The sequence below is a fragment of the Lycium ferocissimum genome, chromosome 7, assembly GCF_029784015.1.
Source record: "Lycium ferocissimum isolate CSIRO_LF1 chromosome 7, AGI_CSIRO_Lferr_CH_V1, whole genome shotgun sequence".
NCBI classification, from domain to species: domain Eukaryota; kingdom Viridiplantae; phylum Streptophyta; class Magnoliopsida; order Solanales; family Solanaceae; genus Lycium; species Lycium ferocissimum.
The window spans coordinates 35,698,983-35,726,394 of NC_081348.1; the positions used below are offsets into that span (position 1 = coordinate 35,698,983).

Sequence of the window (27,412 nt, forward strand, 5' to 3'; positions counted from 1 at the left end):
CCATTCTCATCATACTTGCCTAAATTATATATTATATTTTTTAAATAATATTTAATGTTTTCTTCCTATATATTAGAAATTAAGTAAGTAAGAAAATCACTTACTTTTCAGATAATATTTTTTGTTAAAAATAGTTTCTTTCATACCAAACGCACCCCTAATGCTGCCAACTTTTGAAGCAACCAAAAAAAAAAAAAGAAGTATATAGGGGATATTATAAGCTTTCATATCAGTAAGACTTTCAGTGAGTTTAATCATTATTAATAATAACATGTTGGGGTATGAAATCGATCTTTAGTCAAAGATCATTATCAACTTGCAAAATACTAGTAATATTTTCTGAAAAACAATAACAATAAGTATTTTGAGACGAAGGAAGTATAATTCTTCAATGAGTGAATCTGTATTTCACTCAGGTCAACGTTGACTTAATCATATAGCGGCCAAAATTGATGGTTTCAAATTCATGCAAATCGGCTAACTAATTGAAGTAGAACGCGTTCTTCACCTAACTCATACTACTGAAGATGATGACAACTTAAAGATATGAAGGTCTACAAGACTTTTCAGAATTGCCATCTAAGAGGCTGATATATCAACTCCACTTTTGAGTTATCTATTTGTTTATCCTTTTCTGTTTTACGGATTTGCGTTGTGGACTCGTGGTGGGCACCTCGAGAAAATTGTGTGCACCACTTGCGTTATTTAATAGGCAGAATAATGTGGTACAATTTCACCGAATTTCAATTGAAGAAATTAATAAAGGTTTTTTAAATACAACTACTATAGTAGAGGAGGCCGATTCAAGATTTAAATATGATAAATTCAATATTTAAGGATTTTAGTAATGTACTTATAACTTTTGAAATTATAGGTTCATTGATCTAATTAATAATGCTGACATAGCTTTCACATGTATATATCATATTGAAAATATTGGGTTCAGGTGAATCGATAGTCTAAAAACTGCATTAGCCACTGACACTGTAGTGTGCCGTGGAATGCCTGCTTATAATTATAGAACGAGAGTTACAACTTGTTCAGTTACGTTGTTTGTATTATTGTATATGTATAGTCTTTGTTATATATATATATATATAGAGGATATAAATTTATATATATATAGGAAATCAATGCCTCTTGTTTACATTTTTTATTTTTTAAATGTCTTTTTTGGCTGCCAAAGTGAAGTTGGTAACAATACCTGGATTGTTAACTATCGTCTTTCTGTCTTCATCTTAAAAATACAAAGAATCTACAGCGATCTTTATGATCTCTCTTTCGAGATAATATGAGCTTGAGTAAGTCTCAATTGCAGACCATGTTATAAAACTTCTACTAGGAAGTACTCTTATTTATTAGTAGCATTTTATTCTGCTTCAATTTTTTGTTATCACATCTAATAATAGTTGCAGCTGAGTATTAATAATGATGAGAACCTAGAGGAATTCCAACTTAGTTCCACCCTTAACCTTTGATGGCGTTAATTAAGTTAGTGAAGGACATTCTTTTTTCATTTTAAACATGTTCCATATTAAAAGAGTAAGGTCGTAATCTTAATTTAATCCAAATCCAAATCATAGACATAAGAATCCTATGGTACTTATTTGCAATTCTCCACACACTCGACAAAACAAACAACTACTCCAATACATTTCTGGAATTATCACTCAAGTTTTAGCCGATAATTATTCCTTAATTATTGCATGGAAATATACTACCCGGTGGTGGATCCACACTTGTCGAAAGAGTGTCATTTGACCTGCTTTATTGAAAAATTACATTGTGTAATAGATACTATAAATTAATGTATATATTATACATTATTTTTATTTAACTTCTTTGTATGTTTACTTCTTTATAATATAATTCTCTTTAGTGAAAATCTTGATTCCGCAGCTAATATTATTTACCATACAAAAATTAGTTTGATTTTTCCAACTGAGCTACAAATTAGCATCAAATATCACATCAATATGGGGTACATTATCCCTTCCAATTATTATTGTGGGTCGTCCTTTTATCATGACAAAATGTGAATACATTCTGATATTTCTACGCAAGTGACGAGATAAACCTCTGCCCGCATAAACAAGTAATTATGTGTCAAAGGCACTAAAGTCAAGTTGTTAGATTGATATCTTAAATCTTAATTATGAGTAAGATGTCCTTGTATCCAATTGGCCAACACCAAGTTATTAGTTACTCAATTGGCATATATGCATTAATTGGCTTGTTCTCATAGTTCCACTATAAAAGGTTGGAATTTAAAGTGTTAAAAGAGAATGTCAATGTCTGGTAAATATTGAAGGAAATAAAAATACTCGAAGGAAATAAAAATACTCAACAATGGCTATATGAATTTTTTTTATCAAACTAGAGAGAAAAGGTAGGAGACTTTACTTAATAACTCATAACTCTTTAATCTCACTACAATAAAATATGTAATGAATCATCCCTATTTATAATACTAAAACCAACATACACTAGGACTAGAAAACTCATTCCAATATGAACTAGGTAAATAAATCCTAACTAAGTATGAATTAAATAAATACCAAATACCAATCCTAAACAACTTTGGAGTAGTAATCTTGGTTTAATTCCAACATAGCCTCCCTTAAACCAAGATCTTCAACCTTGAGCGTGCCATTAACAATATATGATATCTTGTAGAAGTCAACCATCTCAGACTCTCAAACAATTTCCTGAAGTACGTAGCATCAACAAACTTGCGAGTGCCATCTTTAGTCAGCTTCAGTTTCTCTTCAACAAGATTCAAAGTTAATTTGGCTTTCTCCATCTTCAAAATATCATGAGCATATTTGTTCTTCTTTTTGTATCCTTCAATAACTCGTCTTGATTTAAAATCATCTTGCTTCTTCACATGATTTGTACTTCGTCTTGTGTGCCCATCGACTCTAGTTGACCTTTCAATAGGTGGTAGAAGAAGATCATCAACAAAATAATTTTGCAGTATCATCAACAAATAATTTTTCTTCAAGCTCCTCAAAATATGCAATCTCAGATAATGGTTCAAAATTGATTGCGTCTTCAATATCCAAAATCATGCACGTCAATTGTGGATTTTAACCCTTAATTATTTCTGCTTCAATTTTGGGTAGATCATCACAAACTTGCTCTTGATGAACTCTTTTGCTTCTTTCATCACTAGATTCATCTTCAATACCTTCAAACAATTTTTCTTGTGTGATAACGTCGGGTACTTCTATTTCTTTTTCAATAGCCCCACATTGTATAGACCAATCATGTCTATTACATATTTCATTACTTAAAACACTAGTAGCCTTTACCGAAAGAGCATCAGTCCCAATCAAATTATCCTTTTTAGCTATCCCAGAAATCATTGATAATTCAATTTGAACATTATTGGATTCTGCATTGCAATCAAAGCCATCTATGCCACAACAAAATTACCTCTATCTTCTCTTCTTTTCTCCATAATTTCTAAATTCTGGCCTTCTTCATTTATTTTTGCCAGATCCGATGACTCTTCTTTATCTTTTGGTTCATCCTTTATTTGCAATGCCTCATCCACTATCTCATGTGTTTGCTGATTCAATGACATCTCATATGCCACCAATTCATCTTCTAAATCATCAACTCTCAACATATTAAGATCCTGGGTTGCCTCAATAACTGTTTTCTTAATGTGAAATTCTAATCTTAGAGACTGCAATAACTTCTCAACAACTTTAACATCTTCCAATACTTCTCCATTAGCCTTCATATCATTAACTAGTTTCATAATTCTTGTAAAAAATTCTTTGACAGGTTCTGTTGGTTTCATTTGAGCCAACTTATACTATCTCCAAAGCTCTTGAAGTTTCTCTCTCTTCACATCTGTAGCACGCCTATATGATTTCACCAATATTGTCCAAGTCTCTTTTGCTGATTTTGCATGCAAATATTTGTTATATACATGTAATTGGACTTTGCTATTGAGGTAGTAGAATGCCTTATAATTCAATTGCATTGTTTTCTCCAATTGTGTAACTGCTTCACCAGTCAATGTTGTGCCTTCTGGGGTTTCCACGAACCCTTCATCAATAATGGACCATAGTCCAACAACATTGAAGAAATTCTTCATCTGTTGATACCAACTCTCAAAATTATTTTTCCCATCAAACACAAAAACGGGACAATCGGGTAAATATGGAATATTCATATTTTTTTTATATATATGTCGGATCTCACATGAGGCTTTGATCGGATCTCACACGAGGCTTTGATCGGATCTCACACAGGCTTTGATACCAATTTGAAGGACATAAAAAAACTCAAAGGAATAATATAAGCACAAGCGGAAGACTCAACAATGGTTATATGAAAGAAATTTATCAAACTAGAGAGAAAGGTAGGAGACTTTCTTAATAACTCATAACTCTTTAATCTCACTACAATAAAATATGTGACGGATCATCCTATTTATAATACTAGAAAACCAACATACACTAGGACTAGAAAACCCATTCCAATATGAACTAGACAAATAAATCCTAACTAAGTATGAGTAAATAAATACCAAATACCAATCCTAAACAACTTTGGAGTAGTAATCTTGGTTTAATTCCAACAAATATTTTCTTGTCTGTTTCTAATTTAGGAGTAGACGCATATGATGATATTTTAACTTGGGAAATATATAGGAGGAATAATAAATGAATTCTGTGAGAGTAAATCCTTTTACCTACGGATCAAGCAAAATAAATTAGGTCTAAAATAATTCACACTTGAAATTCCAACATCCCACATTCTTGCAGTTTCCTCGATCGAAAAGACAACTTTGTTTGATTACGCCAACAAACTAGCAATTTAGAGACGAGTTTAATTTATATTATGCTAATAGGGTAAATATTTTTTTTTATTATCAGATAACCTTTATCTGTTGTAGTATGTAAGATAACCTGCTTTATTTCAAATTATAGATTTGACTTTTATTATGAAAAATTAACAGTAGACATTTTCTGGATGACTATAGTGTAAAAGTTTCTTTATGCTATCTATATGTATATAAGCTAAAGTCGAAATGAAAGTAGTACCATACACTAAATCCATCTTTCAAGGACGTACTGCAAGACCGTTAAAAACACCTTATTAGTACTTTGGTAAATGGAAAGATTTATGAGCATATTTGTACTTTTAATTGTAGTTGTGTACGTACACACATTTCTAGTCCATGCCAAATCTCTTGGATCGTCTCCTCAAACTCTCTCTGATTTATAGGAGTAATTAACAAAGCACTACACAGCTACCTCTATTTTCTTTAATTCAGGTTTGTGCTTTTAAATTTTAGAGAAACAAAATCAATATCTTTTCTTCCGTCTATATTCAGTGCCATACATGTAAAAAGTAATGTGGAGTCGTCAATTTATTAGTACTGAAATCTCTTTGCACAATTTACAAATAGCAAATGTTATTTCTGAATTTGCCATACCACCAACAAACCTTTAACGCCCTAACTCAATTTGCAATATTACCAAAACCAACATCTAGTGACGAGATCTTTTTGATGCATGCATGGAACCGAAAGTAAGCGTGAAACTCTCCATTGTTCTTTTCCAAAGCTAAAATCCAGCAAGTGCTCCTTTGAATAATGCCTTTCATTTTTAGGGGATGACCTCATATTTATAGTAAACTCTAACTTTTCTTTAGTCAACATTTTCACATTATTGACTTATCATTGTTTGACACCCATGCCCCATACAAATTCATTCTTCAACAGAAAGTCCACCATGCTAGCTGTACTTCGACGACCTATTAGCTTGCGATAAGTTTCATTAACATTTAAGGGGAATCCAACTATAAAGAAGTAAATATAAAGAAGCTAAGAAAATGAAACATATAGTATATCTACATAATTCTCTTCATCTATCTACATAGTAATACATTCTTCAATGATGGGGTGTCATTGACGGACACCTCTTGGATATATTTGTTTTTCTTCTCTTGAAAATCAAGGAAAAATCCGTTAACTTGAACCATGTGACAAATCTTATGCTTTGACAAGTGGAGACTATTTTCTCACCTTTTCTTTTTCACAATAAGGAAATGGACTGAGACCGGAGAGTGATTTGGAGCTAAATTAACCGTTCTAATTAAATCAGCTCAGTTGGTCAAATTCGATACTTCGTAATACAAGGTCGCTGACAGTATTAGAAAACTATCACTGTAAGAATATAAAATAACATACATAAAAATGACAAGTCACATTTTGTACATAAAAATTTACCAAAAAACTTAGGTTATGTGCCTCACGCAACCGATATAGTTTTGTGGGACTTTTTTTGTGTCACAAAAAAGTGGCCCCAAATTTTACAGTCTTGGCTCCACATTTTAGTGAGACAAAAAGTGTTGGGTTGTTTAAGGCCCAAAGATACTCTTAACATAGTGTGATATTGTCCCGCTTTGAACCAATTAGCCCGCGCGATCAACATTAAGAGTTCCCAACACCTTATGAGTAATTTACTTTTCTTTTTTGCGCTATTAATGTGAACTCTATTCACAAAGTATATCCAGCAAAAAGAAACATCACACGATTAATATCAGTTGACTGATAACATAGTAAAATTTTTCCAAATTTACCATAGGCAAGACATGTAATTCTCATATTAATGACAAGCTATGGACTAAAAGAGGCAAGACAGAATCAAGGTTGCTGATTAGTTGCATGCCAACTCATGGCCCCAAGCAACGTTGAATTCTTGATCCACCACTCACCTCATAAAAGCAAAATAGAAATAAATTACTCCGTAAAGAAGGAAAATCAAACGCGTAGGCCCATATAGTGCTGTTAGCCCGCTTTGCTTACTGATGGTCTCTTACTCCCATCACTAGCTTTTGCCTATAAATATGTCCAGGTTTCTTACAGAATTTCAATCATTAAGCAACGTACAAAAAGAGAGTAGAGATTTATTCATAGTGCCTACATAACACCATGGAGCACTATTACAATTCATTTGACAAAATGTTTATGATTATTGTTACTCTAGTGCTAGCGATAGATGTGACTATGATATTAGGCCAAGGGACTCGTGTTGGATTTTACTCCACTACGTGCCCAAGAGCCGAATCCATAGTTCAATCAACGGTGAGGTCTCATTTTCAGTCTGATCCAACGGTGGCCCCAGGATTACTGAGAATGCACTTCCATGATTGTTTCGTACTAGGTTGTGATGCTTCCATCCTCATTGCTGGTGCAGGCACTGAGAGAACCGCTCTCCCAAATTCCTTGTTGAGAGGATACGAGGTTATTGACGATGCTAAGACGCAAATTGAAGCTATTTGTCCCGGAGTTGTTTCATGTGCTGATATTCTCGCTCTTGCTGCCCGTGATTCCGTTCTCGTGGTAATAATTTATTTCCTCCCCTTGTTTTTCCCTCTAAATTCAGAAATGGATATTTTGCATAAAAGAACATACGTAACATAGTTTTATGTTTTAGTTATGGTCCCATGCATGTTACATGTATAATAAAATTTAGCTTCTGAAAAATGTAACATAAATTTTGACACTATTAAATTATCCAACAAGTAGCTATACGTAACAATATATTTTAAAAAATGGAATAAGTACCTCCAAAAAATGTGAATTCCCTGCAATTATAACTAGTAAAAATATATTGAAATTGAATTTGTTTTTACGCTTGTGCGTACATATAAGCTAAATCCTTCGTAATAACCTAGTAATACTATTGTTGATGCAGACTAGGGGTCTGACATGGTCTGTGCCCACGGGACGTAGAGATGGGCGAGTATCTAGAGCAGCAGACACTGCTAATTTGCCAGGTTTTACTGAGTCTGTCGATTCTCAAAAGCAAAAGTTTGCTGCAAAGGGTCTCAACACTCAAGATCTTGTCACCCTTGTTGGTAAGCTTAAGATAACATACTGTATATGTTTCACTCTAATCATCCTTGAGTATGGCAGGGCACTTTTTAAAAAATAACTAAAGGTAATCGTTAAATAAAAGTGAAATTAGTAACCTTGAATTTGCTTATTTTTTGTGTTGCTAGGTGGGCACACAATTGGAACCTCAGCTTGCCAATTCTTCAGCTACAGGCTATACAATTTCAACTCCACTGGTGGCCCTGACCCTTCAATAGATGCATCATTTCTTCCTCAACTTCGAGCATTATGTCCACAAAATGGGGATGGCTCAAAACGTGTGGCACTAGACACTGGAAGCGTAAACAATTTCGACAATTCGTATTTCTCCAACCTGAGAAGTGGTCGTGGAATTCTGGAATCAGACCAGAAATTGTGGACCGATGATTCCACTAAGGTGTTTGTCCAAAGATATTTAGGTGTTAGGGGATTGCTTGGGCTGACATTTGGCGTGGAATTTGGCAGGTCCATGGTTAAAATGAGCAATATTGAGGTTAGGACCGGAACTAATGGTGAAATTCGTAAAATTTGCTCTGCTTTCAACTGATGCATATATCGTCACCTTTATTTGTACTTACTAGCTACTCTTTGTACTTAATTTTGTTCAGTCAGCGCAAGCTGCAAAATCGAATTGCTAGTGGTGTGCTATATCAAGAAATAAAAGCGTTTACAGAGTGAACTTGTTATTGCTCGTTGCCTCATTGGTTCCCTATCCCCTGCTCTTTTTTCTTTTCCATACTAGTTACTACCAAACTAATCTCCTCATTTAATGCCCTGGAAACGAAAATAGAACTAAAAGAAAACGGTATATACATTAATGTTGAAGCATAATGGATCAATTTAAACGGTTGAAGCATGTTACTCTTGTATTTTCCAGGTTAATGGATCAGACTTGGTATAAATATTTATCTATTATATTAAGTTATTAAGTGAACTTGATAGTGTAAACAATATATATATATATATATATATATATATATATATATATATATATATATATATATATATATAACGTTTAAGTTTTGTGCGCTATTACTATATACATTTTTTATGATGTACTCTTTGCTCTCATCCACCCCCACCCCACACCCCACCCCCCCCAAAAAAAAAAAAAAAAAAACAATTAATTAAGCGGAACTACATGTTTACTAAAACGTGGGATGGAGAATGGATTAGAAAACCCAAACCATTTTGAGGTGATAGTATTAGCCTCAATCACACATACTTAGGTGGGGGAGGACAACTTATAGCCAAGAAAGAATGCCATGAAGTACTGAAGTAATCCTTCCCTGGGACGGATTCAAAGGGGAGCAAGGGGGATCGGCTGAACCCCCTTGGGTATATTCAAGGTTAAAATTACGGAAAGGGTCAAAAATATCCCTGAACTATTCCAAATAGATCATATATACCCTCCGTTTGCATTTGGTAGCAAAAATACCCTCGCCGTCCATCCAAAGGACCACAAATACCCCTCGAGTTAACGGACCAGTTGAAAAGCTGACGAGGCATGCCCATGTGTAAAAAAACTTCCATGTGGCCATCCACGGAGGGTATCTATGATCTATTTGAATAGTTCAGGGGTATTTTTGACCCTTTTCGGTACTTTCTTTACCATCTTGTTTAAAAAATGTTTTACTTTTTTATTTAAAATAATTAAATTTTAAACTTGTCATTCACTCTTAAATCTTTGTAAAATAATTTATACTCACACAAAAGTATATGACATATTTTAGATTACACATTTAATACGTAATATATATTTTTTTTGTTAAATTCCGCATTTAATCAAATATTTGCACATGAATTAGAACAGAAAAGAAAGTTGAAGGGTTATTTCTGAAAAACTAAATTAAAGGAGGCCTTGATGTGCTTATTTCACTAAACATGTTTTTTCATCTTTACAACGAGTAATGAATCGCGTTAGATCCCGAGTTGATTGAATTTCTTAAATTAGGAAAGTAAAACCACCGACGCGGTGGGAGAGTTGGGAGTTGAAGATGATGGTGACTAATCTATTCTCTACCTCCGCGTCGGTGGTGTTACTTTCCTAATTTAAGAAGTTCAATCAACTCGAGATCTAATTCAATACTCATTGTAAAGATGAAAAAACATGTTCAGTGAAATAAGCACATCAAGGCCTCCTTTAAGTTAGTTTTTCCGAAATAACCTTTCAACTTTCTTTTCTGTTCTAATTCATGTGCAAATATTTGATATAATGCAAAAAAAAAAAAAAAAAAATTATTACGTATTAAATGTGTAATCTAAAATATGTCATATACTTTTGTGTGAGTATAAATTATTTTACAAAGATTTAAGAGTGAATGATAAGTTTAAAATTTAATTATTATAAATAAAAAAGTAAAATATTTTTTAAACATGATAATAAAGAAAGTATGGAAACGGGTCAAAAATACCCCTGAACTATTCAAAATAGATCATATATACCCTCCATGGATGGCCACGTGGAAGTTTTTTTACACGTGGGCATGCCCCGTCAGCTTTTCAACTGGTCCGTTGACGCGAGGGGTATTTTTGGTCCTTTGGATGGACAGCGAGGGTATTTTTGCTACCAAATGCAAACGGAGGGTATATATGATCTATTTCGAATAGTTCAGGGGTATTTTTAACCCTTTCATTTTATGTATATTTATTAGATATTGAATTTCCCCAGATGATCAAGCCGAGGGTCTATCGGAAACAATCTCTCTACCCCATAAAGGTAGAGGTAAGGTCCTGCAGACATCTTACCTCTCCTGTACATTCACTGCGACCACATAGGTATATTATTGTTGTGTTGTAGATATTGAATTTTCTGGGCTTTTTCATGTGTTTTACTTCTTCATATTTTGAACCCCTTACTTAAAATCTTGCCTCGGCCACTGATCCCGCCCTTTGGCAATTTATGTAAAATTGGATAAACTTCGGATTTCTATCTAGGAGGATGCTACAAAAGTCCTTAATAGAGAAGTCATCCAAGAGTGTCGGATTATAGTAAAGTCGAGAGACGAATGACAATGATTGAAACCATGCATATACACGTTGAGTTAGATCAAAAGGAGGATTTGATTAAGATTGTGACAATTGCAAAGGATGGCTTTCCCAATTCCCAGTGGACAAACTTTAATTACATGGCCCAATCTAATTGACTTTTCGTTACAAGAGAGAAAAAATAATGATCAATTTGAAGATGGCACGCGCGACTTAAGTCTCCTATGACATGGCATGGGATCTTGCAATTTGTAATCGATGGCTATTATTTGTGCTTAAATCAGTCGTTGACTTGTTGTTTATATAGCGGTTAATTCATAAAGCCTAGAAAAGATCAATCTTTAACTCTATTATATATATGCACCATATTAAAAATCTATAGTAAAAGGTATTTGTTTAAGTCAAATGTTAATTTATAGTCTCTTCATATGGTTTTTGGGTAATCTTTTGCTTACTATTAAGTCTTTTGGTTTAGTTAGGCCGACGTTTATTTTTTTTTAACATTATGTCATAGACAGACATGACTCTATTCTTGGTTTACTCAAAATTGAGTCCCATAATATGCTGTCCATGTTCAAATTTCTAGCCTTGAGGTTCCCACGTGTGTATTAAGAGTCCCAAATTAATTGAGGGCATCACTTGTAGTCTCTTTATATTATTTTTACTATAATTATAGAGTTAGATGCTTGGATGGTCCCTCAACTTATGGGAGTTGGCCACCATAGTCATTCACTTTGTTTTGTCTTTCAAAAGTCATTCAACTCTGACTAGTTAGCTTTCATGGTCATTTTAGCCAGAAATACAATTTCCTATACCTACTTCAACGTACTTGTTGTTGGGTGTGCGAACAATGTACCATATTGGTGCTGGAAAAAAAAGGAGCTACTTATAAGGAGTTGGATACTCTTAATGATGTGAGGCCTTTTGGGGAAAACCGTGCGGGCTTGGCCCAAAACAGAAAATATCACATCATGTTAAGAGTGTCTTTGGGCTATTTTAGCCCAAAAACTGTTATCAGAGCCAATGATTTGGCGGGATGAGTATGAAGATGGCGGAGTGTGGCGTGGGGCCCGGCTTAGTGCCTTTGCCCGTCTATGGGTCGGTTTACAAACTTTACCCATAGCTTTGAAGACGCATACACAACCTTTTGGGCTTCGGTGACCGTAAATACTCTGACGATGTGTGGGTGGCACATTAACACGTTGAATCTCTGACCCGTAATGAGTCATGTGGAACTTAGTTCGAGGGGGAGATTGTTGGGTGTGCGAACAAAGTACTACATTGGTAGCTGGAAAGAAAAAGGAGCTGTTTATAAGGAGTTAGATACTCTTAATAATGTGAGGCATTTAGAGAAAACCGTGCGGACTAAGCTCAAAGAGGACAATATCACATCATGTTACGAGTATATTAGGGCCGTTTTCACTTGTTTTTCCCTGAATTAAGCTCTCTTTCTCTAGGCATTGTCTCCTCAAATGGGAAGAGACACCATGTTAAGGGCTTAGTAAACTAGATGATCTACAAGACAATCCATTGATTTGTGTGTAAAACTGCCTGCTTAATTCAAATAATCTTAAACAATTGCAATGTTTGGAATCAAATTTAACACGATAATTACTTGGTGATTTTTTATGGTTATATCCCAGTATATACTGTTCCCCCTTCCTTGTCTCTCCTTAGCAATTGCAGCAGACACACACGACTAATTAGTAAAATGAAAAGAGCTCGTCTTGCGGCAAATTCTATAAGACAAAAACACTGCCACGAGGTTCCCTTAAATCAAACCTATCACCTTGAGATTAATGTCCTGTTTTTGCTGGAAACAATATATACCTAGTACTACATGTTAACGAAGAATATATACCTATATATTTGTGTATTATTGAAAATATTGGGTTCAGGTGAACTGGTAATCTAAAAACTGCATCAGTCACTGACACTGTAGTGCATGTGACGTGGAATGCCTGCTTATATTTATAGAACGAGAGTTACAACTTGTTCAGTTGCTTGTATATGGATATAGTCTTTGTTAGATATTACATATAAATATAAAGGAAATTAATGCCTCTTTGTTTACTTTTCTTTTTTCGTTTTTCTTATATCCTTTTTGGTTGCCAAAGCGAGGTCGGTAACACTAGCTGGATTGTTAACTATCGGCATGTAGGGAGCGATTCCCTTAGAATGGGTTCTATGATGCGCGAAATTCAAATTAGTCGGGTTTTAATGCGGGTACCGAATAAAGGATGAAAAATAAAAGAAAAACTTAAAATACAAAGAATCAACAGCAATCACGTGATCTCTATGATATCTCTTTCGACAAAATATGAGCTTAAGTAAGTCTCAATTGCAGACCATATTGTTATAAAACTTCAACTAAGCGACGGAGTATTTATTAGTAGCATTTTATTCTATTTCAACTTTTCTTAAATTTTTTTTTATCACGTCTTATAATAGTTGCAGCTGAGTATCAATAATGATGAGAACATAGAGGAATTCCAACTTAATATAACCTTTAATGACGTTAATTAAGTTATTGAAGGTCATTCATTTTTCATTTTAAACTTGTTCCATATTAAAAGAATAAGGTCGTAACTAATCTTAATTTAATCCAAATCATAGACATAAGAATATATGGTACGTATTTGCAATTTTCCACACACTAGACAAAACAAACAACTACTCCAATAAATTTCTGGAATTATCAGTCAAGTTTTAGCCGATAATTGTTCCTTATTGCATGGAATATGTTACCCTGCGGTGGATCCACACTTGTCCAAAGAGTTACACTGAGTAAATAAATAAAATAGTGTATATATTATATGTTAGTATATATTATATGTTAATTTTTTTTAACTTTTTGGTATATATTTACTTCTTTATATTATAATTCTCTTTATTTATAATATTATTTACAATAGATTAAATCAGTTGGACTTTTGGAACTATGCTACAGAATTAGCATTAAATTTCACATCAATATGTGGTATATTATCCCTTCCCAACTATAATTGTGGGTCGTCCTTTTATCATGGCAAAATGTGAATAGATTGTGATATTTCTACGCAAATGACAAGATAAACCCCTGGTTGCATAAACAAGTAATTATGTGTCAATGGCACTAAAGTCAAGTTGTTAGATTGATATATTAATTATGAGTAAAGATGTCCTTGTGTCTAATTGACTCACAGCCCTACAGCACGTTATTAGTTTCTCAATTGGCATATATGCATTAATTGGCGTGTTCTCATAGTTTCACACTTTCACTATTATGAAAGGTTGAAATTTAAAGTGGTAAAAGCGAATGTCAATGAAAGGTAAATGTTTTCCTGTCTGTTTCTAATTGGAAGTAGACGCATATGATGGTTTTAGCTTAGGCAAATATATAGGAGGAATTATAAATAGGGATTCAGTGAGAGTAAATACTTTTACCTAAAGATCAAGCAAAAGAAATTAGGTTAAGAAAATCCACACTTGATATCCGCGTGCTGCATTCTTGCAGTTTCCTCGATCGAAAAGACAACTTTGTTTAATTACGCCAATAAAATAGAAATTTAGAAACGAGTTTAATTTATATATTATGCCAATAGTGTAAAGACATTTTTTCATTATCCGATAATAATTATCTGTCGTAGCACGTAATATAAACCGGCTTTATTTTCAAATTACAGATTTCACTTTTCTTATGAAAAAATATCAGTAAATATTTTTTGGATGACTTGACAACATAAAAATTTCTTTATACTATCTATGTATAGAAGTTAAGGTCGAGATGAAATTAGAACAATACACTAAAACATCTTTCAAGGACCTACTGCATGACCATTAAAAATACTTTGTTATGCATGCACTACTTTGTTAAGCGAAAAGATTTATGAGCATACTTTGTACTACTATTAATTGTAATTTTGTACGTACTAACATTTCTACTCCATGCCAAATCTCTTGGATCGTCTCCTCAAAATTTCTCTGATTTATAGGGGTAACTAACGAACCACTGCACTGCTACTCTATTTTCTTTAATTCAGGTTTATGCTTTTAAATTTTAGAGAAACAAAACCAATAAATTTTCTTCCGTATATTGTCAGTGCATACATGTACAAAGTAAAGTGGAGTGGTCAATTTATTAGTACTATGATGAAATCTCTTTGCACATGAAATTTACAATGACAAATATCATTTCATAATTTGCCTTGCGGTTTATTCTATTCCACCGACAAACCTTTAACGCACTAACTCAATTTGCAATATTACCAAACCAACATCTAGTGACGAGATCTTTTTGAACTCTCCATTGTTCTTTTCCAAAGCTAAAATCCAGCAAGTGCTCCTTTGAATAATGCCATTCCTTTTTTTGGGGATGACCTCATATTTCTAGTAATCTCAACCTTTTATTTAGTCAACATTTTCACATTATTAACTTATCATTGTTTGACAGCCGTACCCATAATTAATTCATTCTTTAACAGAAAGTTCATCCTGCTAGTTGTACCTGACGACCTATTAGCGTGCGATCAGTTTTATCATTGGGAATCAAAATATAAGAAAGTAAAGACAGAAGAAGTTAAAGAAAAATGTAAGAAAGTAAAGACAGAAAAAGATAAAGAAATTCAACAAATATATATTACTATATTATATAAGAGCAAATGTGAGGACTTTTGTAGTCCTCACAATAATTTCCCAATTTTTTAAAAACTTTTTAATTAATTACTTTTATGTCTTAATCTTATTTATTTAAGTCAATTTTTTTGTTTTTTGTTTTTAAAGTCTACTTTTCAAAATATCGAACGCGGGGACTTTTGTAGTCCTCACAATAATTTTCAAATTTTTTTAAAACTTTTTAATTAATTACTTTTAGGTCCTAATCTTATTTATTTAAGTCAATTTTTTTGTTTTTGTTTTTAAAGTCTACTTTTCATAAGCTATCGAACCTGCTACCTCATTTTTCACGTTCTTTGATTTTCTGATTGGTGCTCGATATCCGCATTTGAGCCCAATTAATCCAGATAATTCGCATTTGCATCGCGCTTTATTCGGGGGAGCGCTTCCTCCAAAGATTTTTTTTCCATATCCATGTTCGAACCCCTAATCCCTAATTAAGAGAGGAGCAGCTCCATCTGCTGCACAAGTTAAATTATGTATTTGTCTTAAAAGTTCATTAACTATGTATAAATTATTTATTTAGAACTAAATAACTTCAGAAAATTAGGATACATAAGTTATAATGTCAAATTAAGTTCCAAATTTGATTTGAATTAAATAATTTCATCAAAATCGAAGTTAAAATATTAAAGGAGTGGAATGAAAATTTTGTTTTCATATAACTACCCACTTATGACTACATAGGTATATGGTTGTTGTTGTTGTTGTTGTACACTTGTACTAACACAAATTATATTTCTTTAGTTAAAATATCTACTTTTATATCTTGAGTTTGGGCCCGGGCTTAGCACGGGCCTCACATAACTAGTATTATATAAGAGCAAATGTGAGGACTTTTGTAGTCCTCACAATAATTTCCCAATTTTTTAAAAACTTTTTAATTAATTACTTTTATGTCCTAATCTTATTTATTTAAGTCAATTTTTTTGTTTTTTGTTTTTAAAGTCTACTTTTCAAAAGCTATCGAACCTGGGGACGTCCTCACAATAATTTTCAATTTTTTTTAAAACTTTTTAATTAATTACTTTTAGGTCCTAATCTTATTTATTTAAGTCAATTTTTTTGTTTTTATTTTTAAAGTCTACTTTTCAAAAGCTATCAAACCTCCTACCTCATTTTTCACGTTCTTTGATTTTACGATTGGTGCTCGATATCCGTATTTGAGCCCAATTAATCCGAATAATTCGCACTTTGCATCGCGCCTATTCGGGGAGCGCTTCCTCCAAAGATTTTTTTTTTCATATCCATGTTCGAACCCCTAATCACGATTAAGAGAACGACTCCATCTATTCGCACAAGTTAAATTATGTATTTGTCTTAAAAGTTCATTAACTATGTATAGATTATTTATTTAGAACTAAATAACTTGAAAAATTAGGATACATAAGTTATAATGTCAAATTACGTTCCAAATTTGATTTGAATTAAATAATTTCATCAAAATGGAAGTTAAAATATTAAAGGAGTGGAATGAAAATTTTGCTTTCATATAACTACCCACTTGTGGGACTACAATGGGTATATGGTGGTTGTTGTTGTTGTTGTACACTTGTACTAACACAAATTATATTTCTTTAGTTAAAATATCTACTTTTATATCTTGAGTTTGGGCGGGCTTAGACGGCCTACATATATATATATATATATGTATATATAGACACATAATTTTATTTGCTAATCTACATAGTAATATTTTTCAATAAAACGGTGTCATTAACGTACACCTCTTGAAAAAGGGTGGCTCCGTCACTGTTTGTAATGACAATAGAAAACTATAACTGTCCAAAAATAAAATAAAATAAAACAAAATAACATTATACAATAATATCAAGTTACATTTTATATATACAAATTTATCGAAAAACTTTATAATGTGTCTCACACAACTGTCACTAGCTGTGTGAGACTTCTTTTTGTCTCACAAAAAGTTGACCCAAATCTTATAGTTTTGTGTCCATAAATAAATCACTTTTTTGTGAGACAAAAAAAAGTCTAACAGAACTAATAAAATTTATATATGAGTTACGTAATAAAAAAATTTCCAAATTTACCATAGGGAAGACATGCAATTCTCAAATTAATGACAAACTATTGAGTATTGACTAAAAAAGACAAGATAGAATCAAGGTTGCTGATTAGTTGCATGCCAACTCATGGCCCCAAACAACGTTGAATTCTTGATCCCCCAGACCACCACCAACAATTAATTACTCCCTAAAGAAATAAAAATCAAACGCGTATAGGCCCATGTAGTCATTTTCAGCTGCAGTTAGCCGACTTTGCTTACTCATGGTCTCTTACTCCCATCACTAACTCGTGCCTATAAATATGTCCAGGTTTCTTATAGAATTTCAATCATTAAGAAACGTACAAAAAGAGTAGAAATTCATTCGCAGTACATATATAAAACCATGGAGTACTATTACAATTCACTTAACAAAATGATTACGATTATTGTTGTTCTCGTGCTAGCGATGGATGTGACTATGGTATTAGGACAAGGGACTCGTGTTGGATTTTACTCCCGCACGTGCCCAAGAGCCGAATCCATAGTTCAATCGACAGTGAGGTCTCATTTTCAGTCTGATCCAACGGTGGCGCCGGGGTTGCTGAGAATGCACTTCCATGATTGTTTCGTACAAGGTTGTGATGGTTCCATCCTCATTGATGGTGCTGGCACAGAGAAAACCGCTCCCCCGAATACATTGTTGAGAGGATACGAGGTTATTGATGATGCTAAGAAGCAAATTGAAGCTATTTGTCCTGGAGTTGTTTCATGTGCTGACATTCTTGCACTTGCTGCCCGTGATTCCGTTCGTGTGGTAATAACTAACATACTCTCCCTTGTTTTTCCCTCTACATTCATAACACGATTAACATAGATTTAACCAACAAAATTAAATGGATATTGCATGAAAGAACGTAGTTTTATGTTTTGGTTATGGTCCCATGCATCAGTAAAAGAGTTTAACTTCTGTACAAAGTACCGTAAATTTGATACTACTATTAGATCACCTAAAAGATAACTATACGTAAATCGTAATAGGATATCGAAGATGGAATTAGTCACCTAGATCATATTGCAGGTTACAACTTACCTACTATAACCAGTTAAAATAAACTAAGTGTGTGTTTGGCCATGAAAACCAAATATTTTTCACTTTATTTGGAATTTTGGAGTTGGAGTTGGAGTCGAAGATGGAGAATATTTGGATGTTTGAATGTACTGAAAGTGAAAAAGGTGAAAACCTGAAGTTAAAGTTGTATTTGGAATTTTCATAACCAAACGGTGATTCTCAAATAAAGAAATTTTTTTTTGGGAAAAAGTGAAAAATACTCATGGAAAAATGGGTTTACATAATTAAATATTTAAGTTCTTCGTAATAATATATTATTGTTGTTGATGCAGACTAGGGGACTGACTTGGTCTGTGCCCACGGGACGTAGAGATGGACTAGTTTCAAGAGCAGCAGACGCTGCTAATCTGCCAGGTTTCACTGAGTCTGTCGATTCTCAAAAGAAAAAGTTTGATGCAAAGGGTCTCAACACTCAAGATCTTGTCACCCTTGTTGGTAAGTGTAACATAACATATACATTTGACACTAATGATCATTGAATATTCCAAAGAAAAAAAAATAACTACAGGCAACCTGTCAAATAAAAGTGGAATTATTTGGAAAAGTACATATAATTAACGATGCTTATTTTTGTGTGGCTAGGTGGGCACACAATTGGAACCTCAGCTTGCCAATTCTTCAGCTACAGGCTATACAATTTCAACTCCACTGGTGGCCCTGACCCTTCAATAGATGCATCTTTTCTTCCTCAGCTTCGAGCATTATGTCCACAAAACGGAGATGGCTCGAAGCGTGTGGCACTAGACACTGGAAGCGTAAACAATTTCGACAACTCGTATTTCTCCAACCTGAGGAGTGGTCGTGGAATTCTGGAATCGGACCAGAAACTATGGACCGATGCTTCCACCAAGGTCTTTGTCCAAAGGTATTTAGGTATTAGGGGATTGCTTGGATTGACATTTGGCGTGGAATTCGGCAGGTCCATGGTTAAAATGAGCAATATTGAAGTTAAGACAGGGACTAATGGTGAAATTCGTAAAGTTTGCTCTGCAATCAATTAATTCATTCAACTAATGCATATATGTTGTCCCCTTTTATGTGCTTAATAGTACTCTTTATAGTTTCTTTCAGTCAGCGCAAGCTGCAAAATCGAATTGTTAGTGGTGTGCAATATCAAGAAATAAAAGCATTTACCGAGTGAGCTTGCTGTTGCTCATTGGTTCCCCATTCCCTGTTTCTGTATAAAAACTTTTGGATTGTCGATGTATGGAACTTAAATTATTTTTTTACTATATACTCTTTGCTCTGTTTTTTTTTTTTTTTTTTTTCTTCCTACAATTAATTAAGCGGAACTACATGTATACTAAAACGTGGGATGGACAAGGGGTTAGAAAACCCAAACCATTTTGATCAAGGTGATAGTATTAGCCTCAACCGTACATGCTTAGGTGAGTGAGGACACTTATAGCCAAGAAAGAATGCCATGAATTCTGAAGTAATCCTGTCCAGGGCGGAGGCCAAAAATTACACTGTATATAGTAAATATTGAATTTTCTAGGCTTTTTCATGTGTTTTAATTCTTCATATTTTGAACACCCTTAGTGAAAATTTTGACTCCTCCACCTGTCCTTCGACAATTTATGTAAAATTGGATAAACTTTGGATTTCTATCCGGAGGATGCTTCAAGAGTACTTAATAGAGAAGTCATTTAAAGTATCGTATACAGACAAATGAAAATGATTGAAACCATGCACATTCACGTTGACGAGTTAGTTCAAACGGAGGATTTGATTAAGATTGTGACAATTGCAAAGGGTAGCTTTCCAACTGGACAAACCTTAATTACATGGTCCCAATCTAATTGACTTTTGGTTTCGTACAGGAGTGAGAAAAATAATGAATTTGAAGATGGCACGGGCGACTAAGTCTCTGATGACATGGCATGGGATTTTGCAACTTATAAACGATGGCTTTTAAGCTGTTAATTCATAAAATCTAGAAAAGATCATTGACTCTATAAGATGCACCATATATAGTAAAAGGTATATTAGTTAAAGTTAGAGGCTCATATGTTAATTTTTAGTCTCTTGATTTGGTTTTCGGGTAATCTTTACTACTCCCTCTGTCCAATTTATGTGATACATTTTCTTTTTAGTCTGTCAAAAGAAGAATGATAGATTTTTATATTTAATAATAATTTAACTTAAAACTTCTATTTACCCTTAATGAAATTATTTAGAGCCACACATATATCCATGACTTATTTTAGACCATAAGTTTCAAAAGTCTTTCTTTTCTTAAACTCCGTGTCTAGTCAAATTATGTCACATCAATTGAGACGGAGAAAGTAATTTTTTGGTTCAATTAGACCGAGATTTATTTTCTTAACATTGTACCAGAGACAAATATGACCCTTTCTTGTTTACTCAAAATTGGGTCCCCATAATATGTTGTCTATGCTCAAATGTCTAGCCTTAAAGTTCGCATGAGGGTGTTTTCCCAAATTAGTTGAGAGCATCCTTTGTAGTCTTTCCTTTTTTAAATTTCCCAATTGAAATGGCAACGCCACCTGTGGTGGGTGTGCATATATCCTTATCAGAATTCATGGCAAACGCGCCCACGTCGGATGTTATTTCATGATACCACAGTGTTTCATTTGTAGTCTCTTTATATGATTTTGAATATTATTACATGAGGACATGTTTGGTTCAAGATAGTGTTTCCCTGAATTAAGGTATGTTTTACTAGGCATTGTCTCCTCAAATAGGAAGAGACATGTTACACCCCGTGTTTTCATGCGTTGGAAAGCATACGAGTTAAATGACATTAGTAACGGAAATGAGGTTATCCCCCAAGCTTATAGGTGGTTAGAGTGATGGTACAGATGTATCGTAAGGATTATAAGTTACACAAATGGAAGAAAATAAGTTTCTTCGAGGTTCGAAATTTATTAGAATGAAATACGGTCCAAGCTATAATATCCCGTATTTTGGACCAGGAAATTGAACTGTCCAACATGAGAAAATTTACCCGAGCCTGGAGAATTTGATCATATTCAAGCATGAAAATCAATAACTCGGTGTATACAAGGAATGAAGTCACGAGATAATTCAAGATGAAAAAGTGTGACGATAATGATTGAAAATAATATTTTATGTGTGGCAAATGAGGCTATGGACTAGTGTTATATCACATGGTCATGGTAATGGGTATATGAAGAGTGTTAAAAGTGATCCCTAATTCCCTATTGAGTGAACTGAGATCAAGAAATTAATTACGTGAATAATTGATTAATTGTTAAACTTAGTGGGAGACCAATAAAATAATTATGGATGAATGGATAGGTGGTGAGGTGGAAACTTTATTGATGAGTAAGAATGTGTGAACCAAGGGGGTTACACGTGTATAGGGGGGAAGAGGCCACTTAAAGCTATTAGTACACTTTGATGACTTTTCATATTGGAAAACAACATATGAGCAAATTATTACTATTTTGGAATTTAGTTAAATTCCTCAAGAGCTTAGCAGCAACATAAATTTGTTGTAGAGCAGCAACTAAGCAATTCACTTAAGGGAAAGCTACAGCAACGTGAATACAAAGTGGGCAGCAACTATATATTTTAGTTGATTACAGCGAAGCTGTAAAAATACGAAGAACAATGTAGAGGTTATGTCCACGTTGATTACGTAATTCAACAACGATTGTTCTTTGGAGTTTTAGCAAATCGGAGATTTCTCCGAAGGGAAGTTGTTAGAAAAATATTATTTTCTATTTAATATCTCAAAAATAAAAGGATTACTTCTATGACGTTTTTTATTGGCTTTAATACAAAAGATTTGATTATGATTTATTAGCCTTAATGGCAGATCCTCATAATGAAAAATTGTCTGTTGCAAAACCGTTGTGGCAATTTAACATTGCCATTTACTAGCCTTTATTGGACATTATTTCTAATTAAAATTGCTAACGTTATCTTGACAATTGAATATGGCTATTCAGATAGCCTTTATGGGTTTCATTACGAGAGATTTTCAACTTCACTCTTTAGCCTATATATGATCTTGTTTATTCATTTTGTAGAGGGTAACAAAAATACAAAATAAGAGACTTTTCTTCTTTTCTTTTAGTCTTTGGGTTTTCTTTTCTTATTAAATCTTTGTTAGATTAAAGGCTCTGGCCAGTCTTTAGAAGAGCTTGTTTTGAATCTCGGGGATACACCCATAGGGTGAAATATCCTTGGACAGGTCTTAATCGACATCTCAAGCTATCAAGAGTTTCTCTACAAGGGTTCGTGATCAAGCATTTTCCTCGAGTGTAAAAGATTCCTACAAGTGTTCGTGATGAAGAAAAGTCCCTACACATGTTCGTGATGAAGAAAAGTCCCTACACGTGTTCGTGATGAAGTATTTTCCGTAAGATTTCCAACAGAAGTAAGATGGAAGGAGATTATTTCTTGGCATATAAGGTAAGAACTATTCTCTCCTAGTTATATTTAAATTCATCCGGGTCATAGCTAAATTGTCAAATAGGAACTATGAAATTAATTGCGGAAAATCGAATAAGTTATTGTTGTTGTTGTGTGGGCTGATTTGAGGTATATTTTTGGGTTGTGTTGTGGCTGGAAATTGTTGGAGTAACTTAAGTATATTGTTGTTGTTGTCATTGATATGTATTTTGAAGGAAAGAAAAAATTGGAGAAGTGTGTTTGATAATCGTATCCCACATGTCGCTCGTCGTGAAATGTTTATGACTTGTTGCTGCTACATGGTATCTTGTTATTGATGTATATACTTGCTGGATTGTTCTGGTTGTTGTTGTTAATATATGGAGTTTGGGAAAATAAGAAGAACAGGGCAAATGCTGCCCGTTTTGTTTTAGGATAAGTTAAATTTTCGTTATACGATTAAGAGAATCGTTTGTATAATTAAACGATAGTATCATTGTTGCTAGATTAGATCGTGGAGCAGATACGAGTTGAGTTCTTGAGTCATTGAGCTAAGACCAAGTATGTTAAGGCTATCCTTCCTTTCATTTTGGCATGATCCGTATGATATGAACGAATGAACGAACTTCCATATCACTCTACTCTTAGAAGAATTAGGAGTACTCTAATCTTTGATGTCCCTGTACCTTTTTTATAATTATTCCTCGTGGGTCTTGAGATTACGCATATTGATGATATTAGCTCAAAGATGTTTATCGGAGGTAGCACGACTTTATGTCACTCCGAGAGTTCTATTTATTCATCTTACTCATGCATTGCATTCATTTATACATATGCACATTCACCCATGACCAGAAGGGGATATATACGCATATATTATATGTATATGGGGTATGAGGAAAGGGATAGGCGTTATATACGCATCACCACCTGATCAGCTGGTATAAGATGATGATGATGATGCCCACAGAGGGGCCGACATGATATGATATATGGATCGGACTGCACGTTCTGCAGCACTAACATTTATGCATCGGGTTGTACGTTCCACAAAGACTAACAATTGTATTATGATATATGTATATGATTTTGAAAAAAAGCATGCATATCATACGCCCTCAGAGACACTTTCAGTTATACAAAGTTATACGGACAATTTCAGGTATATAGTCATACAGATACATTCAGATCCACAAATTGATTCTCATGTCTCAATTCCTTTTATGTTTCTTATGTATATACTGTTTCCATGCCTTACATACTCAGTACATTATTTGTATTGACTCTCTTATTGCTTGGGGGGCTGTGTTTCATGCCCGCAGGTCCCGTGATATAGGTTGGTGATCCATCTATTAGGATGTCAGCTCAGAATATGAGGTTGATGCACTCTATTTGTTCCGGAGATGCCAGAAGTCAACATGGTCTTATGTATATTTATGTATGCACATATGTATGGGTATGGCGGAGTCCTGTCCCGGCCACGTAATGTTATGTTTTCTAGTAGAGGCTTGTAGACAGTTATGTACAGTCAGATGATGTTCAGACTGGAGAGTTCATATGTTGTCACAAGTGGTTATGATAGCCTTATTTTACCATACAAGATGTCCAAAAGCATATTCACACGTACGAGTCTTTCGTATTATTCGTTGCGATGCATGCTTTTCTTATGAGTCTATTGAGAGTCATATGATGGCCCTATTGGCCTACCTATGTTTATGATGATGTCACAGATGTATGTCGGATGGTACTTGACTAGTACGTTCAGGTGCCCGTCATGGCCCTCCAATTTGGGTCATGACAAGATACCATGTTAAGGGCTTAGTAAACTAGATGATCTATAAGACAATTCATTGACCTGTGTGTAACAACTGGTGCTTAATTTAAATTAAACAAGTGCAATGTTTGGAATCGACTTTAACTCGACAAGTACTTGGTGATTTTCAATGGTTATATCGGTATATGCTATTCCCCCTTCCTTGTCTCTCCTTGCAATTGCAGATTACACACTTGCCTAGTAAAGATAAAAAGAGCATACAAAAACACAGCCACGAAGTTCCTAAAATGAAACCTCATCTCCTACCTCATCTCCTTAAGAATGTCCACTTTTTGGCTAAGACAATTGTACCTGCTACAACCTGTTAACATAGTAAGCGGCTTACCTAGGATTCTCAGCTGATAAGACAATCGATTTTTCGTACCAATCGTTCTTGTTTTCTTCTCTCAACAATGAAACTAATCTCTCACAGGTGTCAACTCCATCCCCTGTTATTGAAGCTTATTTCTTTTATACGATGCAAACACATTTATTTGTGCTCAACTCTTTGCCTTGGCAAAAACAACATTGGGTTCTTCTACTATCTTCAAGTACTATGTTGTCTTGCTTTTACTGAATTGTCTCATAGCGACAGCCGAAGATGGTTCTCCAGCCGGTTTTTATGTGGCAGAGAGGGACGCTATGTTTCTCCAGCCGGTTTTTATGTGGCAGAGAGGGACGCTCTTTTGGCGATTCGAGCTGAATTAAACAATCCTCTACTACTCAAAAGAAGTTGGACCAGCGTCGTGTGTTACTTCAATAGCACCCCAAATTGGTATGGAATTAACTGTACCAATGGTCGAGTCACCGGACTTGTGCTAGAAAATCTTGGCCTCACTGGAAAACTCAAGCCAGACGCATTTGCCAACCTCTCTCAATTACAAACACTTAGCTTCAAGAACAACTCCGTATCGGGGAACTTGATGGACTTTTCTGGAAACAAAAATCTGAAGGATATTGATTTATCCGGTAACAGATTTCATGGAGAAATTTAACCTTCTATTTTAATACTTAAATTCTTGGAGTCATTGCAGCTTCAAGGCAATAGCTTGAATGGTTCAATCCCTGGTTTTAATCAGTCTACACTGAAAGTTTTCAATGTTTCTGACAACAATCTTTCTGTTGAAATTCCAAACACAACAGCTCTTCAAAAGTTTGGTCCTTCCTCGTACTTAGGTAACAAAGATTTATGTGGTCCTCCTATTAACACACCGTGCACCATCAAGATTAAAAAATAACGATACATCTGCCCCAAGTCCAAGTGATTCACGGAGTGAATCTTCAAAGAAGTTGCGTGGAATGTCTGCTATTGTTCCTCTAATTCCATTCTTGAGCCGAATGTACTTTAATTTTCTGTTGATATTGGTATTTTTGGATTTTGATAATCCTTTTCTTGAATGGAATTTAATCAGTATGGAGAAATAGCTGATGAGTGGTGACTATTTCTTCTGATCCCTCATGTTTTTTAGTAAGACTTGATAAAAAATTACTCAATACTGTTAGTGTACATAGACATATTTCTTGAAAATGAAGTCCAATGATAACTTGTCCAAAAAGAATTTTGGACATGTCCAACGCCAAAAAGACACTATCAATGTTGAAATCCGTATATAAATCGGAAAAAAGAAGAAGGGAAATTTACATTTTTGGACCGCTCTAAAACTTAATAGCCATAAAATGTATATGTTTTGTATATTAGTATATATGTTTTATATATTTTGGGTAGCTAATTAATTTTGGCCGGGCCATGAAAAAATGCCTAAAAGAAAATGCTTTGTTGTAGTTCTTTTTACTAGCTTAGCATACAAAAAAAAATAAGTTTTTCCTTTTATTTATTTATTTTTAGAAATCAAAAGAGCCCCACTTAGCTTCTGGTTATACGATATTTTTGGGATTAAATATTATCCTTTTGGACTTCATCTAATGCTGCTACCAAACAGAGGGAGAGGGTGAATAATTGTAAAATCGGCGGTTGTGGGGCAACTATTTAGTGAATGACCTTTTTTTTATTTATCTTACAATTTATGGTGCTTTTAGGCCACATATTAAAGATTTCTTCTAACCTAAAATCTTATGAGAAAACGTTAGAATATGATTAAAAATTATAAGTTATTTTAAGTGTTATACGACACACTAATGTTTTGTTTGTAAGTTGGGAAAATATATAAGCTAACCATTTGACCCGAGTCTAACATTGTCCGGATATAATATAAGTTTGGATTTGTAATAAGAAAACTTATATGCATGTATACTCTTATATTCATTTGATTGTTGCAACGGTAAGTTTTCTGTCATTGTTAGTATCCAATAACTAGTACTCTAGTACCATGTCTATTAATGTTGCCTTTGCCTTGTTTTAATTCGAAAGTTGGAAAACCCTTGTCTTTTTTGCTATCCGGTTATGAAGATTTTAAATCACATAATTAAAAGAAATAAATATAGATTTTGGCTGATTTTTACTCCTTATATGGGTCTCTCACAGTTATACTTCTACCACTTATATAATGGCATGATTGCTGGTTGAATGTT

At 34.0% G+C, this 27,412-nt stretch overlaps 2 protein-coding genes across 2 annotated transcripts; both read left to right on the plus strand.

Moving 5' to 3' along the window:
• Window positions 1-6,912: 6,912 nt before the first annotated feature.
• LOC132064662 (peroxidase N1-like) lies at window positions 6,913-8,470 on the plus strand. Its single transcript, XM_059457725.1, has 3 exons — window positions 6,913-7,369; window positions 7,725-7,887; window positions 8,032-8,470. The coding sequence occupies exons 1-3, from the start codon at window positions 6,959-6,961 to the stop codon at window positions 8,448-8,450; spliced, it is 993 nt and encodes a 330-aa protein (XP_059313708.1). The 5' UTR covers window positions 6,913-6,958; the 3' UTR covers window positions 8,451-8,470.
• Window positions 8,471-17,884: 9,414 nt separating this feature from the next.
• Window positions 17,885-19,916, plus strand: LOC132064663 (peroxidase N1-like). Its single transcript, XM_059457726.1, has 3 exons — window positions 17,885-18,369; window positions 18,957-19,119; window positions 19,267-19,916. The coding sequence occupies exons 1-3, from the start codon at window positions 17,959-17,961 to the stop codon at window positions 19,683-19,685; spliced, it is 993 nt and encodes a 330-aa protein (XP_059313709.1). The 5' UTR covers window positions 17,885-17,958; the 3' UTR covers window positions 19,686-19,916.
• The last annotated feature ends 7,496 nt before the right edge of the window (window positions 19,917-27,412 follow it).